Source organism: Bicyclus anynana, chromosome 1 (genome assembly GCF_947172395.1).
Source record: "Bicyclus anynana chromosome 1, ilBicAnyn1.1, whole genome shotgun sequence".
Classification (NCBI taxonomy): Eukaryota; Metazoa; Arthropoda; class Insecta; order Lepidoptera; family Nymphalidae; genus Bicyclus; species Bicyclus anynana.
Genome location: NC_069083.1, coordinates 1102208 through 1118008, shown reverse-complemented (window position 1 = coordinate 1118008; position 15801 = coordinate 1102208). Strand labels below are relative to the sequence as shown.

General features: G+C 36.3%; 1 protein-coding gene across 12 annotated transcripts in view; it reads left to right on the top strand.

Annotated features, from left to right (window-relative positions):
• Positions 1–15801, top strand: part of LOC112050866 (obscurin) — a 129068-nt gene that overhangs the window by 60977 nt on the left and 52290 nt on the right. For all 12 annotated transcript variants that reach the window (XM_024089243.2, XM_024089247.2, XM_024089242.2 and 9 more), the window contains 3 exons: positions 5511–5639; positions 12305–12475; positions 13669–13834. In XM_024089243.2, the coding sequence (XP_023945011.2) occupies positions 5511–5639; positions 12305–12475; positions 13669–13834 (466 nt within the window). The remainder of the gene's footprint in view (positions 1–5510; positions 5640–12304; positions 12476–13668; positions 13835–15801) is intronic.

Below are 15801 nucleotides of genomic sequence, written 5' to 3'. Positions count from 1 at the left end.
AAAGGGGTGTGGATTTTCATCTTCCTCTTAACAAGTTAGCCCGCTTCCATCTTAGACTGCATCATCACTTATCTCAGTTTTGTATATGTAAACTAACATACATTAAAGTTCAACATACATACAATAAGCCTGCACGAGTCGCTAAGTTTTTCATTTTAGGTATGCTACTAAGAATTTCTCAGAAGAAAGAAAATCCTAACAGGTCATAACCATGACTATGACGGGAACTCACGATTTTAGGACCATGTAAATGTAATAAAAAAACCCCTACCACTGTACCAATAAAAGAAAAAATCTAATATTACTTAATATTTAGTACTTGATTGCCTTTTACTTGCGTCCCTTATGACAGGTTTCGATTTTCAGCTGACTTTTTCCTTGAATTTCCCAAATTTAACGATAAACAAATACCTAAATCAAATAGGTTAAGTTAATAAAAAAATGTTTTCCACATTTACACGAAACCAAATTGAAAGTGACTCGTATAAAATGAAAACACGTGTATTATTTATTCGTGAGATACGTGTAATTGGTACAAATGATATTTGGGCTAAGTGATTCTGCGATTGGACGGATGTACATGTTTATCAGGCCACTTCAACTTTATTAATATCACAATCTCACTAAATCCACAGATCACTGGTGCTATGTCAATTGCGTATTTTTTTAACACGCTTATAGTAATAACTTCACTTTTAACTATATAAATAAAATAAATAAATATACTTAAACAATACACATCACTATCTAGCCCCAAAGTAAGCATACAGAGTAGCTTGTGTTATGGGTGCCAAGATAATTGATATTATAATATTAATATACAGTTATATACTACATATAAATACTTATTTATTGTATAAATACACACAGACACTGGAAAACACCCATGCTCATCACACAAATATTTTCCAGTTGTGGGAATCGAACCCACTGCGCCACACGGCCGTCGTATATGTAAATTGTAAGACAATTGGAATCTTAATTTTACCGACTTCCCGGTCTTCGATTAGGTCTGATAACAATACATGACTAGCTAAGAAACGTCATTGCAAATCTAATATGGCGGCGTCCCCAAGATGGCGGATTGGCTGTTTGAACCCCCAAATCCACCCCCATGATATGGATATCAAATGAAAGGTTTTGCTGTCAGGAATACGAAAAAAATAGTAAAGTGACTTAAATCCAATACGGCGGACAGGTTGTTGAAGACCACCCATAATATGGGTATCAAGAGTGTTTTTTAGTTTTTTTTAACTATTCATAATTATTATAACTAGCTGTGCTTTATGGTTTCATTCTCATAAACGAGTAAATATTCGTCAGTCTCGTGGGTACACTTTTCAGATATAAAACGGCCTCCGCGGCGCAGTGGTATTGGTGGTGGTGGATTTACAAAACGGAGGCCCTGGGTTCGATCCCCGGCTGGGCAGATTAAGATTTTCTTAATTTGTCCAGGTCTGGCTGGTGGGAGGCTTCGGCCGTGGCTAATTACCACCGTACCGGCAAAGACATACCGCCAAGCGATTTAGCGTTCCGGTACGATGCCATAAATAAACCGAAAGGGGTGTGGATTTTCATCCTCCTCCTCAAGGGCTAGCTTGTATAGAATAACAAAAAAAAACAGAACTACTTGTACACACACATCCACAGCCACACCACACCATAGGTGCTGCCATGGCTGAAGGAATAACTAGCAAGTTAAAATTTTAAATTCTAACCCGACTCGTTAATTTAAACTACAATTTCAGAAATAATAAAAAGAAAAACGCAGATATCTTCAAATTGGTTTATCGGATTTTCCTGATGGAATGTAATAAGAAATCACCATGTGGGGGTAGAAATCACCATGTGAGGGTAGTATCTTATCCCACCCTCGTAGACATCTCAAAATGAAGCAAAGAGCGCGTCGGGATGTAAAAGTGCATGTACTTCGCGATCATTTTACATCCCAATAGTTAGTCCTTTTAGTGGATATTCTGGTGATCAGCGAGTCCCACATACCCGGCCGTAGACTGTACTGCTCCAACTGTGGAGTCTCCGGGCGGGATGCGTAAACGCATTTCCCAGCGTCAAAAAAAAAATTATGGAATGTAATAAATGCAAATTCTAAGAAAATTAGAACTTTATACTGAAAAATTGTTGTACCACTAGAAAGCCAGGTTATTTCTGAGTGTCATTTTATCCCTGTATTCTCGAGGGGCGTTGTATTTTTACTATTCTGTTATAATAACGATTTTTCTCAACAAACTGATTTCTCTCGTCTATTACGCCTAGGCCCTATAATAATATCAACACTGGAAATAGCCCGACTTCACAACAGTTGCGTAATGCGTTTAATATGAAATACGCGTGCGTACGCATTACGCAGTTAGTTTTGGATCATATAGAACAAACAAACATACATTGTCGTTAATATCGAAACTAGACCAAGGCTTTAATATAGCGCTACTATTTACTCGTACGTTAGTTACCAATAGAAACGTTTACAAAAATATTTTTTTATTTTTTTTCGTCTAAGTAAAACAGATAGCCGTGATAGCCCAGTGGATATGACCTCTGTCTCAGATTCCGGAGGGCGAAGGTTCAAATCCGGTCCGCGGCATGCACCTCCAACTTTTCAGTTGTGGCATTTTAAGAAATTAAATATCACGTTTCTAAAACGGTGAAGGAAAAGCATCGTGAGGAAACCTGCATACCAGAGAATTTTCTTAATTCTCTGCCTGTGTGAAGTCTGCCAATCACCAAACTAGAGGGGTGGACTAAGGTCTAACCCCTCTCATTCTAAGAGGAGACTCGTGCTCAATAGTGAGCCAAATATGGGTTGATAATGATGATGATAATGATTTAATCTAACTAAAACTAGTTATTGTAGTAGCAGTATATAGCTCTTTATTACAGGGCTTGTCTGGGGAAGTACTACCACCGTGCTTATCTGTACCGCCAATCAGCATTGCTGTGTCCGACCAGCAGATAGATATCTCGGTGTACAATTTAAAACACGAGTTGTTCGTTTTTGTGATCATCGAACATGGTTATATCTACGAAATAACTTTACTTCTCGCCACTACGTCACTAGTAATTACTATACCACAGCACTACATTCGATGTATGTAATGTTTACCAACAAACAAATTAGAAATGTGTTATGTTTGTTTATAGAATGTTATTTAAAATATATTAATTGTATCAAAATTATCATTAATCTATGAACAAGTTAATTATAATTAGTTGTAAAATGACGCGATTTATACCCTCATTTTTATCATTATTATTATTAATCGACTTCCAAAAAGGATGAGGTTCTACATTCGACTGTATGTATGTTTTTTTTTGTTGGTACACATCGAGTAGGCCTATAGTATAATATAATGAACTAATAGCTAATACCTTGTACTTGAAACAGAATTTTTTCGTTTCTTTTCAGTGGAATCCACCCATTCCATATTATAAATAAGCAAGTAAGTCTGTATGTCTGTTACGTTTCATCCAAATCCAGCGGTTAGCTCACGGCTTACCGCTGGATTATAGTTGTAGAGATTGGCCTTCAGAGCAGATTAGGCTATTGTTTATTCCGGAAAAGTCCATGGCTTCCGTGGAATCTGTAACAAACAGATTTTTGCGCGAAAAAAGTCGCGGGCGTCCGCTACCTATTTCATATCAGTAGGATTGAAAGAAAGAAAGAAAGATTTTGAAATTTGTTTACTCACACAGAAGTAAGCCAAAATTTAAAATAAAGGAAACTAAATTGGTTTACAACCTTCTCGTGTTTGTAACACAATATTTTCGTTTCTTTTCAGAGGATTTGAGAATATCTACCACTAAAAAGGTCTGGCTAACATCTTGCTAATGGACTTATTTTTTTTCAATTTGTCGGTAATTTTCCAAGTTAAATACTCGTAATATATTATCAATTTTTCGTTCGAAAACTGGAAGCTTAGCGAATTGTTTGCGCGGCTCAGCACGAAAGCGCACGAGGTCATCGCCCACCAGTTCGTTAGCCCGCTGCACACTATTTTACTACACTAAGCCACACTAGATTACACTAGCGACTGCGACATGTCGTTAGACAAAACATTTAGACCGACACCATAAAATTCGGTTTGTTTTTATTAAACTACACTGAGAAAGAATTCCTGGATCGCCATACATAAAATACGTAGTAAAAGACATTTATGTTTTATACAAGCTCCTCATGTATCATGGTGTTGCTTCTAAACGTCACATTAAGCTGCACTATCACTAAGTATACGTCATCTATTTTACGTACGCTGCACCTTTAGTAAGTAGTAATGTGCAAACTTCTCACGTAAGTCGCCCATTTAAGTACCTTTATTTTTCTCAGTGGAGGCTCGAGAAAGTAGTTTTTGATGCAGTTGGGTTCATAATCATCATCATAGATACCGTTGTTCCATATATATATATAATATAATCCATGGCTCAAAAATCTCAGTCTAAGAAGAGAACTAAAGGTATTTTAGGTTGTTAGTTATACCTATGCTGATTTAATACGGGTCGGCAGGAGATTATTAATGTTATAGTCAATGTATTTCGGGAGGTCTGTTTGTTTTTGGATGTATCGTAAGATGGCAAAGCAAGTTCGTTTCTATGTATTAACTGAAGGTTCATTTCCCTGTTACTTTTACAAATTGATTTACTACGAGTATTAGCATATTCCCAATTTATATACAATTTAAAAACTGTCGTCATCCCTACTAAAGATTGTGTTTGTGAAGTTAACGACAAAAAGTAGTGAAACAAAAAGTCGTGTGTGTGCTCATACACTGAACGCACTAATCGCTAAACTTTCAATTTTTCCATCTTTTTATAGAACGATCAAAGTCAGTCTGAAACTTTGCACCTGGGCTCTATATCCATTATTGAATTGGGTTTACGTGCAGCGTGGTGTTTACACTCGCGTCATACTATACAAACAATAGACCTTGGACAACGTCACGTGGCCAATTCGCTAAAACATTAAAAAAACTTTTGCGTATACAATCTACAGAGAGAGTAACTCTTAGGTTAAAGATGTTCATATTATAAGTGTTTGGAAACAGTTACGTTAAGTACCTAGCTGTACAGCTATCAACCGATTCTCATGTAAATCAATTACTACTTGACACGTTTCTGCTGTGAAGTTAACTCCTGTATTTCCATTAACGAAAATGGCTAATGCTCTTGAAAATCTACTATCAAGTTAACCCCTGTTTCCATTAACTGATTACTTTATTTTACTAGATTAACTGGTGAGCAACTGTTTAGTCAGTCTACCTCAAAGTTAACGCTTATGATTTCATTAACTGCAGACAGCTGGCGATGCGATACCCTTTAGTCTCTAAATCATCAAGTTAACCCTATAGCCAGTCAATGCTGGCTGGTATGCAACTCTTTATAGTCTCTACCATTAAATACAAAAATATGCATAAATATTACTCCTAACTGCAAATATCTAGTGCGGAACTCTTGAATATTTACCGTCAAGTTAACCTCTACGTTTCCATTAATTGCAGATGGCTGGTGCGAGTGGTGGAGGACGTGCAGGAGGGCGAGCTGTTCACGCGTCAGGGCTACGTGCCCGCGCACGTGCTGAGGGAGAAGCTGCCGGAGAGGGACCAGACGGCGCTGGCTGCCAGGAGACAGTGAGTGTGCCATGTTATCCTGCAGTACCTGCAGATGGTTGTGCGCTGGTGGAGGACGTGCAGGAGGGCGAGCTGTTCACCTCCCTGCAGAACTATTTTCATTCTCATTTTGTGCAGCATGGATTATTTTAAGATAAGAAGGTAATACTATAGCTGTCAGTGAAACTGAACCTACTTGTTGGCTTGTTACCTCTTCTAAAGATTGCAGGGCAGTGCATAGTATGCCTGCCTGCATTAAATTACTGGCACATGACTATTCAAACTCGGTTTTTGAGTGTATGACAGCACATTGTAGGTATTTCTAGTAAGTCTGCCTTGAAAATGAAATGAAATGGAAATATAGTTTATTGTTCATCAAAAAGCGTAGGTACATATCGCTAACAAGCCACTTTCCTTGCATGATGTTATTCGTTCCAGGCAATAGTTTCCCATTTAAAACCATGTCAACCAACTGCTTGTTCTGTCAAGTATAAAGTAAAACAAACATGGAAACTGTGGCTTTGTCGCTGCAATAAAGAAAGCTCTACCCAACTTAAGTAGTCCAATGCCCTGAGTGCACTTTAAGCGGAAAACATTTAAAGCGAATGACATCTTAAAAGTTATATAAAAGGTTGAGGACGTCGCCGCCGTCCGTAAAGACGTTGGTAAATAAAATTGCAATTTACGCGCGAGTGTGTCGACATGACAAACGATGGATGAATTGCTTCCGCGAATTTGTCGTCGGTTGAATAATTTATAGGAACCATATTTGGTCCACCTACCAGCTGTTAACGCTGGTTCACATTGTTCCAACCACTTGAACCCATTTAAATTAATTTATACAAGCACTTTTTTAATAGTCAAATATGAGGGTGAGTTGTGGACCTACCAATGAATAAGTTTAAGCAATGTGTTTAAAATATTTACTTATGTGATGTTACTACAAAATTGATGACTTCCTTGATGATAAAAGTTCTTGGAGCCATTGGATCAAATTCCACCTTCACACAGGAAGAAAAACTATAAGAAATTTTATTAATTTATTTACAAATTGAAAATTTTATACTGTATAATATTTTTTTAAATAAGTTTGTGAGTTTCTTGCCGACTCTTCACAGCGGAACCTGCCTTCCGAACCGGCGGTAGAGTATTTACAAACAGTCAACATTGACGTTTCAAAAGTGCTTGTCAAGCTAAGCCTACTTGAAAAAAATATGATTTTTTTGATTTGACTCTGTCAGCAGCTCCAAAAGCAGATTCTACCTAGATGTGCCGAGAAAAGTCGGCAACAAACGCATTTAAATAAAATATTATAATATTTATGTTTATTCCTATATAATTGTGTGCAGAAGAAAGCAGAGCCAATAGCTATGAATAGTTGTCAATTCAAATCAGAATTTAAATATTGCTAACTTTCACTTCTTCACCGTTTATGCCTACATCAATATCAAAATTAATTTTAGTGAAGACTTTGGACATTTCAAATTCTAATTCAAATTGTATTAAATTCAAATGTGTATTGTGATACTGATGAGCAAGTTCATATTGATATTTTTGTCTTAATTATTCAACTTATTAGAAGTAAGATACTCTTATTACTGCAACTTAGTATCCTAGTGGAACAATGTGAATCAACCTTAACAAAAACAATAACAATATGATTTGGTACACCTTGTAGTAATTAATTAAGAAAAGAAGTAAAGTACACAGTTTGGTGATATATTGTTGTATGTAATGCCCTATTTCAAAATGAACTTTATGTCGTGATTTATAATGATGGTCTTTAATCTCTTGTTTTAATTAAAGTGCATTTTCTTTTGTTTATATTTTGTAATTTTCAGTATTTATCTGCTATAAAAAATAAAAAAACTACATCTGATAAAGACTTACAACTAACTACAACAGTCTAATCTTATAAAATTACATGGTTACACAATTTTATATTATTAAAATCAGTTTTTAAAATAATTGTGAGAAATAAGAGTAATATTAGATTTCATTGAATTTAATAGAAACACCTTCTTTATAAAATGTTTTTGAGTAAAGTGTTTTTTTAAAATAAATCTTAATCTTACATTTTGTTAAGCTATAGGTAAAAAATTTAAAATTTTGAAAAAAAAAAGCATAATAACAAGTCAGCATACAAAAATAATTTTATATAAATATGGCAGAAAACGCAAACAGGAAATGTTCGTGAGCCAACATGTTTCCAATTTACGTGCAAACATATTGGGTCAAAGTGATTTTGGCGACGAAATGTTGAATATTGCTGATCACAAAGCAAGTGATGATAGCATTCGAGTGATCCTGTGCAATTGTTTTGGTTCGTCACAAATTCCAGGGATTGCTCGAGTAAAATATGAATTTAATGATTGTATCATTATGTGGGAAGAAAATTATAAAGGTTCAGTGTTCTTAATAATATTTTGATATGGTGATAACCAACGATATTTTACACTATGGATATGTTTCGCGCCTACAATATCACCACTAAAATCCATCCGGATTTAGCTACACCACTGAGCGCATACATGCACAATTTTGTGTTTAATTCCATTATATATTCATGTACTCGTATATATATAGTTTTGCACTTCCTGAATACAATACTCGACATTTTTTTGTTTCAATAACATTTGTTGTTTAATAAGTGACTCAATGAAATTAAGACAAATATGAACAATTGTCCGCCTCAATATTGATGCGCTAGTGCCCTATCTGTAGTATAAAATATCGTTGGTGATAACGTAAAGAATAGCATGGTAAATTGAATATTGAGGAGTCATAAATTGGACCGTCTTTGAATACTTTATAGTTTAAATTATGTGTCCTCATTACAATTACTTAACATAAGAGCCTCCTGTTAATCTTATTTAAATATTCTATACCATATTTTGATGGAGGTCTCTCTTTGCTTATGTATGTGGCTTCGGATCAAGAGCTGGGTTCGGTTACATTTAAGAAAATCTTATAATAAGTAAGTACTTTAATTACAATAAATAAACTCATCCTCAATGTCATGAGCATTCGTTTCTCAATAACAAACACATGCCAATTAGTCAAGTTCACCACCACGGTGTCAAATCGCTGACAAAACGCTGCCAGCTTCCCACTGATATGTATTTCAAAGATGTCAAACTAAATTAAAGTTGATTAATATTTCCGCAGTTATTGGAAAATAACCTGAGTAAGTATGGTTGCACTTACGAAAGTATTCATCACTAGCTGATACCGTGCTATTTCACCCGCATGGTTCCCGATCCCGTGGGAATACAGAAACAATATACAGGCTATAGCATTCGTCGATAAATGGACTATCTAACACTGAAATAATTTTTTAAATCGGACCAGTAGCTCCTGAGATTAGCGCGTTCAAGAAACTAGAAAGAATTTTATCAGCAATTAACGACCCATTAAAGGGATATCTCTTCTCATATAGAAGAGGGAATATGGATGGTACCCGATGCACTCTAATCCAGGTTTAGGGGATAATGTTTATATCTATAGCGATTACTATCAGACGTTAACCATAAAGGAACCGACCACTTAACATGCTCTCCGAGGCACGGATGTAACTTCCCATTTCTTTTTTTTCGGAAGAAAGAAAAATTTAATATTTCATAGCACAATCCTGGACACAAACCCAGGACTTCCTGATCATCATGGGATAGCCATTGGACCAAAGAGGCAACATGTCAACAATTAATGTAGCTAAGTGATGTTCATGCGACTAACGAGATTATCACGTGGAGAAAAATAGACAAATTCTGTAACTCTCTTTAACTGCGTTGGGACGAGAGAGATGGAACTGGGACAACTCTGCCGCCATGGTACACTATTTTGTCTATTTCACTTCACTTCGCATGTTAGCATCACTTGTGATATTATAGTTGTGAGTATCGCATTTATATTAGGTATATTGACAGAGACTGTCCTCAGAGTCTATTTCTACTAATATATTTAGATAGTTACTTGTTACTTTGTCTTATTGCTTAGGGGAGCTTGATTCCTCATGGCTGCGTAGTAACCATAATATATATGGCTATATTAAAACTTGTACCTCTTAAACTGCTCTTCTAGACTTCTAAGCACGCTACCATCTTAGACTGCACCGTCACTTAACATCAGAGTGCCTAGTGGCAGTTTTCAATATATTCATACTGTGACGATCGCGTAACCCTAAACGCAAATTTTTTAAGGAATTGAAACAGCGCCATCTAGTGGCACTACTGCACAACTGATTCAATTCCTTAGAAATTCGCGTTTACGGCTACGCGATAGTCACAATGTGATACATTGAAAACTGCCTCTAGGCACACAGGTGCTATCGTATTCAAAGACTAGGGTAAAAATATGCAATCTATGCAATCTCTAAGAAATTACTTATACCGCAGTTCATAAATGTTTGCAACGTGTTCGTGCTTTGAGATATACGTTCATCTTTACGGATACCTGGGGAATATGATGCACAACATGGACGATAAATTATATTGCTTTCAGACAAGCCAAAGCCGCAAAGTGCTAATAACTGTTCACGTGTCAAATGGTCTTCTAAATTTGGTCCACAGCTCACTGGTTTGGCATGTGGATGAAATGTTGGGATACATTATATTTAGACTTAGTATTAATACTTTGACATCTTGCGTTGTGAAACGATTTCTCTTTTTGTAAAATATTGTTGAATATCTTCATTACACAGTTTTGGTAAACTAATTAATTCATCGTTAACATCATTTCCAGCCCTACTATCTACTATCCTACAGATGGATGGCTATTTCTTTACTACTTACCTACCTACTCACGATTAATAAGAAAATCATCAGATTCCGGTTTCCTTAGTACCACCCTCAGAATATCTCTTTTGCAACAAAAAATAATTATCAGAATCGGTTCTTAAACGACGAACATACATGATAACTAATAGGTACATATACGGTCGAATTGAGAAACCTCCTCCTCCAGAGATCTTTTAACCGACTTCATAAAAGAAGTCAAAATTAAAAAAAAAAAGAAATCTTTACTTTAAATTTTTTTTAAAAAGAACCTTAATTCTTTTAAGTACTTTAATAGTAGATATAAATATGGTGAAGCTCCCGAGAAGTCTTTTTGTTTATTTAGACTTTTGGATCCTTGAATTTTAATAATAGATACCCGAATTGAAATAGGCTTAACAAAACTTATAATTTGCCTGTGCTACATCATATATTTGGTATTCTGGCAGAGACTGTCGTTGGTAATGAGACGGGAGGTGAATAATTGGGTACGAAACTGATTTATCGCTCAAAACGGCCGGTTTTGTGATGAGTTATTGTAACTATGTCTTGAGTGCAATATTTTGGCTCTGGTTATGAAGAAAATTGGAGCAAAATATTTAATATTTGTACAAGGTAACTAGATTTCAATTACTGACGGCCAGAATTTAAAATATTTGTTTTATAACCACTTTACTCGTAGCTAAACTTCGCATCGTCTTTTGCAATATAAAGTCAAAGTCGCTTTGAAAAAATTATATGAAAAATAATATGAGTATTTGAAATAGCGTAGAAACCGTCACAATAATAGGTAGAACAAAGTGTCAATTCCAAGCTAGCACGCCATCTTGAGATCCTAATGCATGTCTCTACCTATAAATCTTTTCCCTATGTTGATCCTTATAACTATTAATGTCTCTATCTATAAATTTATTCTCTATATGGATCCACATAGCTCTAGGTCTCTATCTATAAACCTCTCCTCTATGTCGATTTATATAGCTCCTAATGTCTCAATAGAAAGAAAGAAAAATGCGTTTATTTCGAAACTAGCCGACGCCCGCGACTTCATCCGCGTGAAATTCGATGTAAACTTTCAACTACCCCTCTCCTACCCCTACCCTACCCGTACCCTACCCCTAGCCTACCCCTACCCCTACCTTACTCCTACCTACCCCTACCCTACTTTTCTGGTTAGTTTTTTACACCTTGTGTCCAAAAAACCCAAATATCTTTCGGAACCCTATTTTTTTTGAATAAAATTTAGCCTATGTTACTTGTGGATAATATAGCTTTCGAATGGTGAAAGAATTTTTAAAATCGGTTCAGTAGTTTTTGAGCCTATTCATTACAAACAAACAAACAAACAAACAAACAAACAAACAAACAAACATACAAAGGTTTCCTCTTTATAATATTAGTATAGATTATGCCACACATCACAATATCTCCAGTAGGTACACCAAGACATCCAGGACAATACCCTGCGATGTGTGGCATAACCCACAAAATGGCCCCAGCTCAGCATAATTTTTGAATTAGAACATGTAACGTTGATTATCAGTTGGAACCACAGATTGGGTAACGCCACGAACACAGCCAACACAACCTTATAATCTAAAATAATACCAACAATGACATTAATCTACAAATCTGTCGAAGAAAAATAAAAAACTGTATTTAAAATAGCGTATAGAAACCGTCACAACAATAGGTAGAACAAAGTGTCAATTCCAAGCTAGCACGCCATCTTCAGTTCCTAATGCATGTTTCTACTTATAAATCGTTTAGATGCATATAACTATTAACGTCTCTATCTATAAATTCTCTATATGGATCCACATAGCTCTAGGTCTCTATGTATAAACCTTTCCTCTATGTCGATTTATATAGCTCCTAATGTCTAAATCTACAAATCTGTGGTGTATGTTGAAGGGCAGTGGTGCGGGAGCTGATAGAGACGGAGGAGGAGTTCGGGCGCGACATGCAGCAGGTGGTGACACAGTACATGCGGCCCATGGACAAGGCCGCCACGCCCAAGCCCGTGTTCGACAACCGAGAGCTGCTGTTCTCCAACTTCAAGCAGATCTGCGAGTTCCATAACACGTGAGTCTGCCAAAGTATACACAGAGTACATACTTTGGTGTCCAACTGCCTACTCCGTATGTAGGTAGATATGCAGCAAGGTGGTGTACTAGTTAGCATTGAGTAAAATCATTGGGCAATTGGGCAACATAATTACGTACATAGGATGCACCATGCTTTACAGGAAGTGAGCCAGTACGCTTACAACATAACGTGAGTCAAAGTATATACAGACTACATACTTTATTTTTAATTTACTTTACTTTTGCCTACTACGTATGTAGATATGCAGCAAGGTGGTGTACTAGTTAGCATTGAGTAAAATCATTGAGCAATTGGGCAATATATTTACATACGTAGGATGCACCATCCTTTACAGGAAGTGAGCCAGTACTCAACGCTTGCAACATATCTACATACGTAGGATGCACCATTCTTTTACTTGACACCCGTATAAAATATGGTGCCGGCTACAAGCATAATAGGTTTGCTACGTATTTTACGTATGCCTCACCAGAATTTTTTTCTCAGTGCAATACTTTGCCTCTGCATATTTCTTTTGACATCTACCGGACTGTAGATGTTATTGGACAAAGCAAATGTCCCCATTATCATTAATAGCTTGTTTTATTGCTAACTAAATCGCTACCTATATCTTTATATAGTAGACGGGATATGGAGTAAAGACCCGCTACGTCGCTTTTATGTGAAAGAAAGAAAAATATTTTTATTTGGTTAGTAAAAACTTAAAACTAAGCTTTTACATTATATAAAAAAAAGAAAAACTCACTGTCTAAATAAAGTTCTCTTACTCAGCATAAAGCTGCAACTATATACATATAATATAACGCTGATTTTCAGCATATGGGTTTTATGTGGGTTTCTTGAGGTGATAATGGTTTCCACTTAACGATTACCATCAGGTGTTAATAATAAAAACCAGTGCTGGAGGCTGTATGCTTTCGAAGGCACGAGAATGCAATTCTACCAAATTCCCAACTCCAGCCTAAGAATACTGAGAATTTCTCGAAAGAAAGATAAGCTCAATATATATATAATAGCCTGACCCAGAAATCGAACTCATGACTTCGTGATCTAAACTCATATAGGTTTATCAAAAATCCAACGATTGCCCTCTGACATCTTTCAAACTGTCCTTGTTTATTTTGCTTTATACAGTGAATCAAATAAATAAATTGTTGTGATTTATGTAGCGCACTGCTGGAGGGCATCAGATACTACGCGGAGGAGCCGCGCATGCTCGGACGTGCTCTGCTGCGCATGGAGCGCGAGTTCGACAAGCACGTGGCGTACTGTCGCGATGAGCCGCGCGCGCAGCAACTGCTCAAGCAGGACTCCATCGTCTCCAAATACTTCAAGGTAAGATTACAAAGCGAGTTCAAAATAGGGCCGACTCTACGTGCTCTGCTGCATCAGTTCGGCAAACACAAGCCGTGCTCATCTACACTTATGTTATACAGAGGACCAAATAAATACTACTAGACAGATTTGAAAAATTCTTTCACCAATAGATACATTATCAGGGAATATCATAATTCATAGGTTTTCCCACGGGAATGGTAACTACTCGGGGGAAACCCGAGGTACTTTCTAGTTAACTATACTTTGTACTATTTATGTATTCCGGTCCTATACATACCAGACATTTCATTTCTACTGAATGCAGTAATAACTAGAATATTTGCAACGTATGCTATGATCGTTAATTCAGCATTTACAAATGTTAATAATTGCTCCGTGAAAATTTTAAAATTTTCGCAGGACAGCGCCATCTATCTTCGTAAGGTTACACTGTTTACTGAAATAGAGGACTGAAAGTTTCAGCGAGAGAGATGTTGGTTTCAGTACGTCGTAATAGCCTGTGCTGATAATAGATGGCGCTGTGCGGGTTTAAATAATATCTGGATGAAAAATTGCAAATACTTGTTTATAAAACCAGATGCATGAAAAGGTGATAGACATAGCACTAAGCTACTGTATAAAAATCTGTTTTCTATCTTCATCAAAAACATTGCCGATCCAATATTTTCCGGATGGATATCATATAAAAGAGCATATTATTACATATCGAATTTTTTTCAGGTGACATATTCTGTTTTTAAAAGTTTAATATGTGTATTGTTGGCGTGCTTTATATAAATAAATACATGAAAATTAACATATTATGTGAATCTTACATTCGATACTTCTCCCTCAGAATACATAATTATATGTATTCTGAGACTCCTCCCTCTATGAACTAATTCAACGCTACAATACCTACCTAAACCTACCAAAGATAGGTATAGTAGGTTTTTATTTAAGGAAACACGATACTTAGTATAAATTCTAAAATACTGTTATGCTATGAATTCTCAGACTACTATATATTGCATTTCGGACAATACGAGTGTGGTGTAGATATATTATTTAGTTTTTAAAGAATCGCAATCAGAATCACAAACAATGGGGTCATGTCAATCACCGGCACCGCAAATATTTCGCCACTGTTTACAGCGGGCGGGCGAATGCCCCGTAATGAAGGATCGACAGCGGTATCAAACGCTGCAAATATGGGTGACCACGTCGAAGTCGTTTTATTTTCGGGACGACAACAAACATAGTTATCCCATATTAATTGATTACGAAACACGGCTAAAACTCGCGTGATATAAGGTCGGAGTATGCCCGACTAGTTTCGAACCCATACGAGGCCCTTAGTCATGAGCTGGTTCTTGCAACGCGGCACGATCCAAACTACGAAGCGGAGGCGCGGCGCGCAGCCGGTCGCATCGCACGTTGGGAAAAGGATTGAGTGGTGGGTTCGAATGGTGGTCTTTATATCACGTGAGTTTTAGCAGTGTTTTATTTCATTTCATTTCATAATCAATTAATATGAATAACACTCACGATATAAACTACCGTGAGTGTTATTCATATTAATTGTATAATAAAAAAAATTCTAAAATAGCTACCCCATATTTGCTAAAAATTAAAGTAAATCTATAAATAATGTTTTTTATTTAAAGAGCGATTTTCTTGATGACTCATTTGATCAGATTCTGCTTTCTAATAGAGTACATATTTCTCCTTTTCAAAATGTAAAAAAATAAGTTTTATATTTGTAAAGTTGAAGGTCTAAGTATGACGATAAATCGATCAGCTGGATTGCCTTATCATTAACAGAAAGGTAATCGTGGTAAGGCAAAGGCTTTCAATTTCAAGTTCCCGACAAATTAAATATGAGTAAATATTTTTTGGGAAGAGTCTTGCAAAAAAGGGTGAAACTGATGGTGAGCGTAAGGAACGCAAACTATTCTAGTATCTGGCGGGCGCCGTGCCGTGGT